Genomic DNA, 14,249 nt, shown 5'->3' with positions numbered 1-14,249 from the left:
ATGAGAAGAATTAAATCAGAGTGTTGATTTTTGGCTGTGTGCAGTTCAGAGAGAATCCTTTTCTTTCTGCATCCCAAAGACCTAAATAAATTAATTTCTGGAAAAAAATTACTGTATTCTTTGTGAAATAATCACCCAAGCAATAGCTCTTTCCAGCTTATTTTCTCCCAAAGTTCCTCCTGGAAGGAACTTTGTCAATCAAATACCAGCTTAATGTAAGCAAACAAGTAGAGACTAATAATTGCATGATGTGTATCTTCCCTTTATGCATGCAGGGGAAGATTGACCTGTGTTTGTGTGATTTTCTTACCTGCTGACTTTGTCTTTCCTGTCTGCCAGGCCTTCCTCTTGTCTACCTTAGAACTAGGAGTACAGCCAGTTTGACTAACCTAGAGCATCAGATCTATGCTAGAGGTACTGTACAGCACACAGACAACAAAAGGTGGTTTTCTGCTCTGGAAGGCTCTTGCACAATAAACATTGTGCTGTATGTGGGACTTGCTGGTAGATTGGCCTCTATATTTAAAGATAATCAAACCCAAAAAACCCTCAAGCCAAATAATAAACCAGCTATTTTTGTTTTAGTCTGCTGAATTTAGTATTTCATCCTGTCATTCTCTGGGTTCTTCAGGAAAGAATGGAGAAATAAACCCAAAGAAGGAAAACTGTCTTTGTGAGGAAGGTTATGTGAATTGTTGACTATTCAGTGTCCCTCTTCTAGATTTTTTTACAACTAAAAATTTTTATAATTTATTTTTTTTACAATTAAAAATTGTGTAATAATATCACAATATTTAATTTATATTCTAAAAATATCCACCATTATGTTCAATTTACATATTTATGCTTAATTTAGCATATTTATATACTTAAAAATTACTGGAAACTAACTTTGAGATGCTTCAGAAGCACAGGCTGCTTTCAGTAAGCTTTAGAAGGTTAAGCATTCCTAATAAATAATTTGTTAATTTGTTTGGGTTCTATTTGACAGGACAGGTTTTGGGGCAAAACCATGCAGGATAAAGTAAGATTTTTCATTTTTTGACATTATAGAAGACAAAGAGCATACTTCATAAATACATAACCCTGTGGAAAAGTTAATGGATGGGAGGACAGAATTTTCTAGAAATCTACATCTGTTTCCTGTTCCAAGTGCCATTAGAAATATTTTCTCTGAGCTTAAAGAAAAAACAAAATGGAAAATTTTCCGTTGATTTTTATAAAATATTTTCTGGGATTTTTTCCCCCCAAAAATCACACAAGCAGCAAAACATCTAATATTCATTGTTTGGCTTTTAGTAGGGGTTGCAGCTAAATTACTAAACTAATGATTAAAAAATCCTCCTGGTAATGAGAGTCTTCTTTTTTTAGGCAGTAGTCTCAAAATGCAGCTTTTACATTTCTTTTGAAAATCAGGCCATAGTCCCAAAAATCCTTTTTTTGAAGTCTCCAAAGATAAGCTGGCAATAGATTAAACACCAGAGTAAAAGTTCATTTGGCTTCTGATCTGATTTTGTAGAACCTGGGATAGCCAAAACATTATATAAACTGAAACTCAACACTAAAAACATGTATTTGCTTTTGGCAAAAATCAGAGCTTTAATTTTCAAGGATTTCATCTTCTTGCTGTTTAATTGGAAATAACTTTCTCTGTAAGCTTAAGATCAGATTTAAATCTCCATGGGCAATGTGAGGGTACATAGGGATTTGTTGATCTGACAGAAAGTCATCTGTCATGATCTGTAACTCCTTCAGAAACTTTCCTGCCCTCCCCACATCTCCCCTGCTTGCCTCTGGAAACCTTTTGGAATTACTTCAAATCAGGCCTGGGGAAGAGATTTCTGTCTTGCCTTTTGTTTCAGCAGCTGATTTATTGTGTGTGCCTTCTTTCCACTTCCCTCACGCTAAACATGTTGTGTATTGAGGTAGCAGCCATTTATCTTCCTTTTAAAGTAGATTACTGGACTTTGACAGGGGTTTTACTGTGTCCAAACTCAGTAAGTATTTTCACAGATTTCATGCACTGCAGTGTGGAAAACGAGAGTAGCACTTGTGTGCTTGTTATAAATTTGTGCTTAGAAAATGTTGAACATGGGAGAAGTATCTTCTTCTGGTGTTTTGCTGTCCCAGCAGTTTAACAAAACCAGATTGCCTTTGTTTGCTCTCAAATTATTTTCCACATTTCAGTAGTATCCTTCAGTGTCCTTCAGGGTCCTTCAATATCCTTCAGTATTCTTTATTTTAAAGCCTATTTCAGTAGCTTTAAAAATAGGAATTTTTTTTTTTTGTTCAGGCTTTGAGAATAAAAGTCCCTTTAAAGGGAATACTGGCTAACCCTGTATTTGTCACATTAAATACAGCATAAATCCTAATTAGAAGTGAATGTGTGTTTAGTATTTCATGAGGATGTACATAAAAGGTTTCTGATTATGCTTGGGTTTTTAGTTAGATTAGTTTTTAGTTAGATTTTCTACATGTTAGGTGTAACTGAAGGCATAGTATTTATAAGACTTGATATAAAGAACCAGAAGAATGTGTAGATTAGGCTCAGTTCAAGGGGGATTGATGTAGGGGAAAAATGCCTGTTAGTTTTGTACCATTTCTGTAGCACTTACTAACTGTAAAAGCTTTGCAGATAATCTGATGTCCTGTTTCTTTGTAGTTAGTGCAGGTTGTGGTTCTCCAGCCACTGTATCTCGTCCCACATAAAGATCTGATGAATGTTTTCCATGGGCAGTCAGACAGTCTGTGTTGTGTTTTGTAGCTGAAATGAAGACTCCAAAGCGCAGGCAGCCGTTTGTCCCCTTTGCTCTGAGGAATCACACTGGCTGCACTCTCTGGTTTGCCACCCTCACCACAACCCCAACCAGGTAAGGAGCTCTTTGGGGATCCCTTCCAACACATTTGTCTGGCTCCTCTTCCATGGCAGCCAATCTCTGTTGTTGTCAGTGCTTTTGTTTTGCAGACACATATAGGCAACTCCCAGTTTTAGTCAGTATAAGCCTCTTCTTTGACACAGAGATAGTTTTATTATTAAACAAAAATGATTTTTTTTCAAGAGATCTAGCAGAATGTGCAAACCAGTCAAGCACATTCATGGTGTTAATGTGTTCACATGTGCTCATGGTGTGAATGAGGACTGAGGCAAACTTAAAATGCACTTGCAGCTTGAAGTATTTATTGTATTTGTGGGGAATGCCCCAGTGAAGGCAGGAATGATGAATCTGACTCTGTGTTCCCAGAAGGTTAATTTGTTACTTTGTAATTTTATATTATATTAAAGAATACTGTACTAAAGAATACAGAATGGATATTTACAGAATGCTAAAAAGATAATAATGAAAACTTGTGACTCTTTGCAGAGTCCTGACACAGCTTGGCCCCAAGTGGCCAAAGAGTCAAAACAACTCACACCAGAATGCAATGAAACAATCTCCAAACACAATCCACATAAGCAAAACAGAGGAGAAGCAAATGAAATAAGAATTGTTTTCATTTTCTCTGAAGTTTCTCAGCTTCCCAGGAGAAAAATCCTAGGTGAAAGGATTTTTTTCAGAGAATGTGAATTCCACAAGATGTCATTTTGTGAAATGCTGTGATTCTCTTCCCAGGGCTGCGCTGTCTCATAGTGGGAGTCCAGGTGTCGTTCCTGAGGAGAACGGGACGCTGCTGGGTGATGCCCATAATGTCAGTGAATGGCAAGAGGTTATCACTGGGGAAGAGGTTCCGTTTGAGTTTGAAACCAGAGGGAAACTCAGACACAGGTGAAGGGACCAGGCCATGAGATGTTCTGACACTCTCCTATGTGGAACTCACAGGTTCACAGTTGTGAGGGCACTGGCAGGTGTCACATTAAAAGTGGATTTCTGTATAATTACTCTTAATGTTTAGTTTCTGTTTTTAATACTCTTGTATGGAGTGAAATTATAATTTCTCTGGTAAGGCAGCAACTATTGCTGTTGTGGCAGCTATTCCTATATGTGAGTTGGATCATTATGAGCTTTTAGAAAGACTTGGGGGCCTCAGTTACAAATCAATGTCCTTTATTTTAAAGGACTACTAGGTCGGTGTTGGTTGTTATCAGAGGTAAGAACTAGAGCTTGTTAACAAATATGTAGCATGCTTTTATTTTTTAATGTGTATGTTCCTTAGGAAAGAAACATAAAACCAGGTCCATCTATCCATGAAATGGGAAAACTCTTGGGATTTTTTAATGCTGCAGTAAGATTCTTTAAATAGAATCCAGAGGATGTTTGTGGTTTTAAGTGTTTGGTATTTAGTCTGTATAATAATGCATAATAATAATTTAGCATGATCTAACCTGGCAGGCACACACATGACCTAAGGATCCATCAGCTGCAAGTGAGAGTAAATGGCTGGGAAGAAGTGAGTCCAGTGTCTGTGGACAAAGTTGGAACATTTTTCCGATATGCTGCACCAGATAAGAATTCCTCCTCTTCTACTGTAAGTTCTGATTTTGAGTGTTTTAAGAGAATCTGTAAATTAGGAGTAATGATGTCTGCAAGATTTTGATGTAAAATACTGTAAGTTCTGATTCTGAGTGTTGTAAAAGAATCTGTAAATTAGGAATAACAATGTCTGCAGGATTTTGATCTCAAAGCATCTGCTGGATGAGATTTTCCTCTTTCCAGTGATCCTGGATTTGGAGAGTTTGGAGAAGCTGGGTTTTTGACTGTGTACCCAGAGCACAGGCAGAGCAGTCAGCAGTTAATCTGAGTTTGGCAGGCAGAACTTCCAGGGACAGGATGAATGTATTAATGACAGGCCATGCACTCATGGAGACAGCTTTAAATCAGCCCAGCATTTCAGCAGCTACTTTCATTTCTTTTATTGCAGGAATGCTTTTCATGTATTTAATTTGCTTAGAATAAACAACACTGGCAATTTCCTGTAAGCCTAGAGATTGGTTTTTAAGTATGTGGCTCTGTAGACATAATATACTTGTCATGAAGGGAAAATGCAGTTGTAATAATGAGCAGGCTGGCATTTGGGGGAGGCTCAGTGATAAAAATGGTTTTGTGGATTTCAAGACCATGTTTTGAGACTAACTACTGGAAGTTGTTGAGCATTAGGCAAGTAGGAGGTTGAGATCTTTGCAATATAAATCAGAATTAAATTTGATTTAATACTGCTGACAAGAGCCAGTGATCTCTTACTTGATTTTTCCGATGTTTTTATATTGAAGCATAGAAAGGATCATCTCTCTGTAATTTGAATATTGAAGGGAAAAGATGCAAATTATGAGATTATGATAAATTAATGAGAACTCCTGTTCAGCAGCATCTCCTGTAGACTTTTTCTTTACAACAAACCCTCCTTAAGCTTCATTTTTTTGCAAAGCAATATTACAAACAGGCTCTGCTAATCCAGTTCTGACATGATTCCAAGTTGTACTGAAGATCAGAAACACAAAGTGATGAAAGTTTTTTCTTCTGTAGTAAAGTTCTGTGTTAAAGCTGAAAGCAGTATCTTAAAAGTTGAACTACTTTAACCTTCTTGTTTACTTTCCTCTCAGCTTGGAAGTCCAATAAGTAGAACAAATATAATACATCCACAAGTCTACGTGAGTATATATTTTCTTTTTTTTTTTGAGAGCTACTTAAGTAAGAGTAGGGAAACTCTACAAGTGAACTGACTTTACCATCCTTCTAGATCCTTTTCAATAGAAGGAAAGAAAATTTAAGCAAACAAAATGAGAACAAATATTTATGATTTACCATTCCTCACCAGTATAAATGTTTGAAAAATGGGTCTTAAATTCCAGTAGATGAATTCTAACATGTAACACATAGTAAATGTTGTTTTCAGGATCACAGTGGCAATGACTTTGTGTAATGTAAAAGGCAAAACACCACAGCAGAAGGGCAGCTATGAGTGAACAAAGTATGAATATGTTAAGAAAGCTCCAACTTATTTTTCAGTTTTGACAGATAGGAATGAGTGACTGGTAATTATATGAGGCTTAGACTTCATGGATTTATTAAATAATATAAGAGTGAGATTTATTAAATAATATAAGAGTGAGATGATGTAGAAAGTTCATCTCTTAGGATCTGTATTGCTCTTAATTGAACTTGGATTATTTTGAGAAAGATAATGGAGTTAGTGGTAGGTGGAATTGCTTTTTCATAATTTTACTGTGCTTTGAGGGGAAGGAACAGGATTATAAACCACCATTATTAAACTATTTATACACCTGATAGTCACACATGGTTGGACTCAGTTGGCAAGTTTTTCTCCAGCAGTTAGTGCTTCATAATGGAGGTGTCCCTCTTCTAGATATATTCATTACCTGAGCTTTTTAATGCTTTTAAATATCTTCCAGTTTTCTTCATTGCCTCCAGTTCGTGTGGTGTTTGAGGTGACCATGGAGGGGAGTGCCCGGAAGGTGATAACGGTGCGCTCAGCCTTGATGCTGAAGAACAAGCTGGAAATCCCAATGGAGCTGAGGCTGGACAGTCCCTCTGCCCCTGACAGTAAGTGCTGCACACCCCTGGGATGTTTTATGAAAAATCCCTTTACCAGGATTCCCTCTCCTGGGAAGCTGGGAAGCTTCAGCTTCTCCATGTTTTGTTCCTTTGGAATGCGAATTGGAGAATTGTTTACCCAGCATGTGAATGGTTTTTAATTAATGACCAATCACAGCCAGCTGTGTCAGACTCTCTGTCATGAATTTTTATTTTTCATTCTTTGCTAGCCATCTGTCTCCTTTATCTTTCTTTAGTATAGTTTTAGTATATAGTTTTCATATAATGTAATACAATACAGTATAATATTACAATACAAAACAATATGGATATAATACAATATAGTACAGTATAATATAGTATAGTATAATAATATACTATATTATTATTAATATTATACTATATTATTATATACATAGCATAATAATATATTATACTAACTATATTATATAGTATAATATAGTATAGTATAATATAGTATAGTATAATAATAATATTATAGTATAGTATAATAATTAGCCTTCTGAGAACTTGGAGTCAATTCTCATCTCTCACCTGATCCTGGGACCCTCACAACACCACAACAATTAATAACTACACTGTGATTCATATTGCTATCATTCTTTATGTGCTGTGGGGAGTCCAGCTTTCTCCCCAAGAAGATTCACCACTGTCTGTAATGCTTCACACCAGCATAGATCTCCCTGGGCAGGATATGGGTCATGCTAAGAAGAAGACAGTCAACAAGAGATAGATTCCAGTAGGATTTTCACTTGTTGTTCAGATAAAGAAAAGCTGAGACTGTAAAGACTTAATCTTATTCCTGTATGTAGCAAAGTTGTCTCTTTAGCAGCATTCGGTTCAGAAAAATATTTCCTTGGAGAAAAGTGGAAAAAAAAGTGTTTATTTAATAGGTAAAGCATTCACCTTTGGTGTTACCATGCAAAGATTTAGTGTAGAAATCTAATGATACTTGATAATGTACCCAAAAGGTTTGAAGAATGAGGTTTTTTAAACAAGCATTTTCACTGAAGAATTTGAGTACCAGCAAGTTTTTAGGCTGTTTCAGATTTACACACTGAAATCAGTCTGCTGCCAGATTGTTAATAGAGCTGAAAATAACAGGTTGGTTTTTGAAACATGCATAAAGCAGGAAGTGATTTACATTAAAATTAAACCTATTGCCTTAAAAATTTGAGACTTACTACTTCAAAATTTTATGATTTTCAGTAAAGGAGCCTCTTTTGATATGGGTGTTTTCTTCTCTGGTTGCAGAGCCTGTAGTGCTTCCAGCAGTGATGCCAGGAGATTCCTTTGCCATTCCATTGCATCTCACATCCTGGCGTTTGCAGGCCAGGCCCAAAGGAATGGGATTCTTCTTCTCCAAGGCTCCCATTCACTGGACTAATGTGCAGAAGGCAGCAGAGGTGTGCAGCAGCAAGAGGGAGTGTCATTCCATGGAGTCTGAGAACAGCAGATTTTTCAGGTAATTAAAGCCTAGTTCTTTTTCTGTAAGCTCTGATAAATCCTGTGAAAGTAAATAACAGGAAAGAAAATGCTAGAGATGAAAGCTGCTGTAATTTAGTGGGATGTTTTATTGGGTCTGTTGAATGGTGAGAAAGCAGTGAAGTGTAGCTGCTCTGTTTCTGCAGGGCTCCTTGAAGCTCCTCTGGCAGTGCCTGTTAAACCTCTGACAATACAAAGCATGCTATGAATATTATTGTTCAAAAAAAGAAAATTCAGAAAATAGAATGTGAACTTGCATTAAACTAACTGCTCAGTCTCACTTAGGGTAATGAGTGGTTTTCCAAAAGAGTGTTCACAAATATTCATTCTTTGTCTTCAATGTCCTCTGCTCAGTTCTGAGGCCAAAAATGTCTCTGCATAGTGAGGACTTAAATGGAATTTTGTAGTTTTCTGATACCATTGATTTAGGGCTGCTCTGAATTTAGGAAATACTTGGATAGAGATTATGGAAATTGTGTCAGGAAATGACCTTTGCCCACTATATAGCTATTTCTGTGTGTCAGTTTCATAGTTCATTTCTAATATGCTGTTTTTTAATGTATCACAGGGAGCAAAATAAACTTTTAACTATTTAAAATGAAGGTTTACCAACTCAATTTTTCACCTTAACTAATAAAAAACTGAAATGTCAAGTGGTTAGAGCAAAAATATATCTACTGTGAAGGAGACATTCAGCATTTATGTTTAAGAACATGATTATAATTTACTTTAATGATTAAATATCTCTTTTTAGTAGCAGTTAAGAACATGCTTCTGCAAGTTTATGAAAGTTGGTTTTAAAGGTGGTAATCTCTAATAGCCATTTTCTTTAAGGTCTCTGAACAGACTAGTTTTTGGGGAACTAACTTTAGTCCTTGATAAAAATCAGAAAACTCATATTGTCTAATGTCAGACATAAATTTAAAATACCTTATAATAATCTACCAAGTGATTATGTGGAGAACATCTCTAAATGCTGTTTTCCTTATTCATCCTGAAGTTTGAGCATCTTTGAGGACTTAGTGCAATACAGAAAGATGGAGTTTAATTGTTCTGTCAAATTCATTGACTCTCACACGTGTCTGCATTCCCAGGTTCTGTGTGGCTATAAAGAAAGAAAATTACCCAGATTACATGCCTTCCAGCATATTCTCTGACAGTGCTAAGCAGATTTTCAGGCAGCCTGGGCACACCATTTATCTGCTGCCAACTGTGGTGATCTGCAATCTGCTGCCCTGTGAGCTGGAGTTCTACGTGAAGGGTTTGCCCATCAGTGGGACACTGAAACCTGGCAAAGAGGCTGCCTTGCACACAGCTGACACAGCCCAGAACATCGAGCTGGGTAAGGCTCCTGCTCCTCTCTGTACCACCAGGAGACTTGTTCTGCAAGGAAATATGGCACAGAATAGAAAAATAGAAAAATAGCAAGCATTTGAATGATTATTTCATTGGGTTGCATGACACAGCCCAGAATATTGAGCTGGGTAAGGCTCCTGCTCAGGGACCATTTGCTGCTCCTCTCTGTACCACCAGGGAACTTGTTCTGCAAGGAATTGTGGCACAGAATGGAAAAATAGAAAGCATTTCAGTTATTATTTCATTGGGTTGCAGAGCTTCTTATTTTTGATGAAGTGAAGGCATTGGGAAAAAACCAACCCAGTACTGCCATTGTTCCTGCTGGCTTGTCACTCCTGGTTTGTCACTCCTGGTTTGTGCTCCTCTAAGCTGTCACTTAGAATGTTCCTTGTTCAGTTCTTATTTTCCTGAGAGTGGAAACTGGAGAGAACAGTGGTAAAGAGGGGAATAAATCAAATAAGCTCCTAATATTTTGGGTGGTTTTGCTCTTTTCTTTTTGACAGCAATAATTGGTTTTGAGGGTGTATGTGGAGTTACTCAACACAGGCTAGACCTGTAATGCCTAAAGCAATAATTAGCCCTGAGCAGGGTCCCTTACAGAACTTGGGTTTTTTTTTTTTTTTGAGGAATTTTTTCCTAAATTTAAGTCACAAACAGCAGAACTTCTTATTTTTAATGAAGTGAAGGCATTGGGAAAAAACCAACCCAGTATTGCCATTGTTACTCCTGGTTTGTCACTCCTGGTTTGTGCTCCTCTAAGCTGTCACATAAAATATTCATTGTTCAGCTCTTGTTTTCCTGAGAGTGAAAACTGAAGAGAAGAGTGCTAAAAAGAGGAATAAGCTCCTCATATTGTGGGTGGTTTTCTTTGTTGTTTTTGACAGAAATAATTTTTGAGAGTATGTGAAGTTATTCAACACAGCCTAGACCTGTAATGCCTAAAGCAATAATTAGCCCTAAGCAGGGTCCCTTACAGAACTAGTTTTGGTGTTTGTGACTTAAATTGAGGAATTTCTTCATGAGATCAGAGTTTACCATACTGGGCAGATATAAAAGTTGATCACGGTGAGCTCTTTGTAATACTTAGGGAGATCAAGTTATGAGAAACGCCAGCTTAAATGTTTATCAAAACTCCTATTTGAGTGGGTGATGCTTTACTTTGCTCTGCTTTTTGTTTCACAGGGGTATTGCTGGAGAACTTCCCAATCTGCAAAGAGCTGCTGATTCCCCCAGGCACCCAGAACTACATGGTGAGGATGCGGCTGTACGACGCCAACAAGCGCCTGCTCAACCTGACCATCCGCATCGTGTGCCGCGCTGAGGGCTCCCTCAAAATCCTCATCTCAGCTCCTTACTGGCTCATCAACAAAACAGGCACGTCCTCTTGCAATCAGCACCTGGGAAATAGGGGTTTCCTGCAGTATTCTGATTTGCTTTCTAACCAAATAAATGCTATTTAAGAGGAATAACGGTTTTAAGAATTTATATTTTTAATAAAAATATAAATAGAGATTTGTAATGTATTTATCATTTTACTATAACTATCATTATTTATTTATTTATTTATTATTTATTATATGTTTTATATATTTGTTTATTATTTATATATCTATTATTTGTGTCACTATCATAATATTATCATTATATCATTTATTAGTAAGAGATTTATCATGGCTTCAAATACTCATTTCAGCTCCATAGTGGTTAATGGAGCTGAAATGAGTATTTGAAGTTAATACTTGAGGTTAATCAACAAAACAGACACATTGTCTTGTAATCATCACATGGGAAATAAGGATTTCCTGGAGTATTTTGATTTGCTTTCTACCCAAATTCTTACAACCTTTATTCCTCTTAAATGCTACTTAAGAGGAATAAGGGTTGTAAGAATTTATATTATTAATATAAATATAAATGAGAGATTTTTCACGTAAGTATTTATCATTATACTATCATTAACATTATTTATTTATATATCTTATTAATTTATTATTTATTGTTTATATATTATTTATATCACTATCATTATATTATCATTATATCATTTATCATTAAGAGATTTTTCATGGCTTCAAATACTAACTTCAGCTCCATATTAGTTAATCAGCAAAACAGGCAAGTTCTCTTGCAATCATCACGTGGAAAATAAGGAGATATATATATATATATATTTCTATTATATATATATAGAATATATAATCTGTTATATATATTCTATATTTCCTGTAGTATTTTGATTTGCTTTCCAGCCAAATAAAGCTTTTAAATGCTACTTAAGAGAAATAAAGGTTTTAAGAATATATATTTTTAATATAAATATAACGATTTGTCATGTAAGTATTTATCATTATAGTATCATTAACATTATTTATTTATTATATATTATTTATTTTATTTGTTTATATTTATTATATACATTATTTATATCACTATCTTTATATTATCATTATATAATTTATCAGTAGAAGATTTAGCACGGCTTCAAATACTCATTTCAGCTCCATATTGGTTAATCAACAAAACAAACAAGTTCTCTTGTAATCATCAAGTGGGAAATAAGGATTTCCTGTAGTATTTTGATTTGCTCTCAAGCCAAATAAAGCTTTTAAATGCTACTTAAGAGGAATAAAGGTTGTAAGAATTTATATTTTTAATAGTGCCAGCAGCTACCGTTAGATGCATGTTACAGCAGATAACTTATACATTGAGTTGCTGCATGACAGTTTTTTCAAATATGAGCTGTTGTACCTCTCAATAAATCAGTATAGATTAGATCCCTGTTAGAATTTGTGATTTTCAAAGACTGAAATGCTTTAAGAAGGCAACAGTCTGAATTGCAGTGAGTCTGTGTGAACTCCACTGGCACTTCCAGGTCTGCACAGACCAGTCTCATGACAGGCAGCTGTGAACAGCAGTGTTAAGAAGATTAAGAAAAACTTGAAGGAGAATTCATACACAGTAATGGCTAAAATACTACAACAAAAATATCTTGGGTTCCTTAATTTGAAATTTTTACAGTTCTCATTTTAATTTTTACAAAGGTGATGTGTAGTTTGACACTTTTTTCTTCTGTTTTTACTTAAAGGATTGCCACTTATCTTCAGACAAGATAATGCAAAAACAGATGCAGCTGGTCAGTTTGAGGAGCATGAGCTTGCTAGAAGCCTCAGCCCACTGCTGTTCTGCTATGCTGATAAAGAACAGCCAAACTTGTAAGTAAGAAGGGCAATCAGGAGGGAGTTTACAAAGATGAAAGCATTAAGATGACCTGTGAAATGGTTATTTTTTTTTAATACTGTGTTGAGCATACTGGGTTCTTAGACATTTCCTATTAAAGCTCCTTGGTTGGCTAATTCTTTGGTGTGTCTCAATTTATTCCAAATTTTAATTTTTTTTTATTTCAAAGATAAAAGACACAGAAATGCTATCATGACTAATCAGTCTGGAAATTGTCAAGCCTTTTACAGGACATGGCCATTGACTCCTTGTTGAAAGGGCTTATGGCAGAAATGCAGAATGAGCCACTCAGTAAAAGATTTATCATGGCTTCAAATGCTTCTACATCCAGACATAGATGTTCTTTTTCCATCTGTGCATGTGTTTGATCACCAGCATTGTGTTGTTACCTGATCCTTCATTTAAATGACCAAATCTTTGTGTTTTCTTCTTGCCCTCAGTTGTACAATGCGGGTTGGAAAGGGAATCCATCCTGATGGCATGCCTGGCTGGTGCCAGGGCTTCTCCCTGGATGGTGGCAGTGGTGTCAGAGCCCTCAAGGTGATCCAGCATGGAAACAGGCCAGGCCTCATCTATAACATTGGTAGGTGGTGATGGGAACCCTGGAATACCCTGTGGAGCTCTTGGTGAGATGCAATGGCAGTGACGCAAGAACCAAAACAATTGCAGCAGGAAAATGTATCTTCTGAAAGGCTTTTGAGGGTCCAGAGAAAATCATTGGACAAATATAGTATTCTAAATATTTTTATATCTACATATTTTTATATCTTATCAGCTTTCAGTTATTTTTAATTTTACATTTCATCACTGAGTGCTAATAACTACATTGTCAAACTGTTCTGTCTGGTTCTGTGTTTTTTTTCCCTCTGTATGTTAATTCTAAATCCCATGACATTACTGTGGTTATTTTGAGTTTCTGTGCACTGTAACTGTTCAGCCATGTGCTGCTTCTCTGGGTTTTGCTTGGTGGTGCCTGCATGGGCTGATGTGCAGGAGTGCAGCTTTTGGGTTCCTTTTGCTCCTGGTGTACATAAAATGCAAGCAGGTTTTACTTTTGAATTAAATGAGAGTCTGGAAGTTACTCTGCAGTGATTGTCAAGGAATTTTTCATATGTTTAAAAGTTAAATAATTACTTGCATTGATAAACTTGTGATTGGGAATTGTTTTCAGGTTTTTTATCTTCAGTTGTCTTCAGTATCTAAGTTATACTTGAGAAATAGAGGGTAACAGATGGCATAAGGTTACATTGACTGTTTAAAATAAAATAATGTTCCAGTGCAAGGCAGTTGTATGGCACAAAGGCTTCATTTCAGGAACCCAAGAAAGAACTGATGTTCTCTGAAATATACTGTGGGACTGTCTTTTTCTTTTGTAAATAATAGCTGTATTTTCACCTTGCTTTTATGACCAGGTATTGATGTTAAAAAAGGCAGAGGCCGTTACATTGACACCTGCATGGTCACCTTTGCTCCCCGGTACCTGTTGGACAATAAATCAAGCTACAAACTGGCCTTTGTCCAGCGGGAGTTTGCCAGAGGGCAGGTAAGAAACTTCCTGGTTGAGACTTTTTAGTACAGTACTGCCCTGGTTTAGGGCAAATCTGGGTGAGAACCTCCAAAGGGGTTCCTCTAGAAAGCAGATTCAGTGGCTCATTCCTCAGC

General features: G+C 36.3%; 1 protein-coding gene across 4 annotated transcripts in view; it reads left to right on the top strand.

Annotated features, from left to right (window-relative positions):
* The window catches only part of VPS13D (vacuolar protein sorting 13 homolog D), a 101,769-nt gene that overhangs the window by 37,789 nt on the left and 49,731 nt on the right, over nt 1-14,249 (top strand). For 2 of the 4 annotated variants that reach the window (XM_063176914.1, XM_063176913.1), the window contains exons 40-51: nt 340-414; nt 2,765-2,870; nt 3,612-3,764; nt 4,329-4,464; nt 5,537-5,584; nt 6,347-6,497; nt 7,764-7,974; nt 9,089-9,336; nt 10,533-10,724; nt 12,436-12,562; nt 13,028-13,170; nt 14,000-14,130. In XM_063176914.1, coding sequence (XP_063032984.1) covers nt 340-414; nt 2,765-2,870; nt 3,612-3,764; nt 4,329-4,464; nt 5,537-5,584; nt 6,347-6,497; nt 7,764-7,974; nt 9,089-9,336; nt 10,533-10,724; nt 12,436-12,562; nt 13,028-13,170; nt 14,000-14,130 — 1,721 coding nt within the window. The remainder of the gene's footprint in view (nt 1-339; nt 415-2,764; nt 2,871-3,611; nt 3,765-4,328; nt 4,465-5,536; nt 5,585-6,346; nt 6,498-7,763; nt 7,975-9,088; nt 9,337-10,532; nt 10,725-12,435; nt 12,563-13,027; nt 13,171-13,999; nt 14,131-14,249) is intronic. The other 2 variants (XM_063176916.1, XM_063176915.1) reach the window with 1 other exon arrangement.

Source organism: Melospiza melodia, chromosome 26 (assembly GCF_035770615.1).
Source record: "Melospiza melodia melodia isolate bMelMel2 chromosome 26, bMelMel2.pri, whole genome shotgun sequence".
NCBI lineage: Eukaryota > Metazoa > Chordata > Aves > Passeriformes > Passerellidae > Melospiza > Melospiza melodia.
The sequence above is the reverse complement of the archived record's forward strand: the minus strand, read 5'-3'. Positions and strand labels throughout refer to the sequence as shown.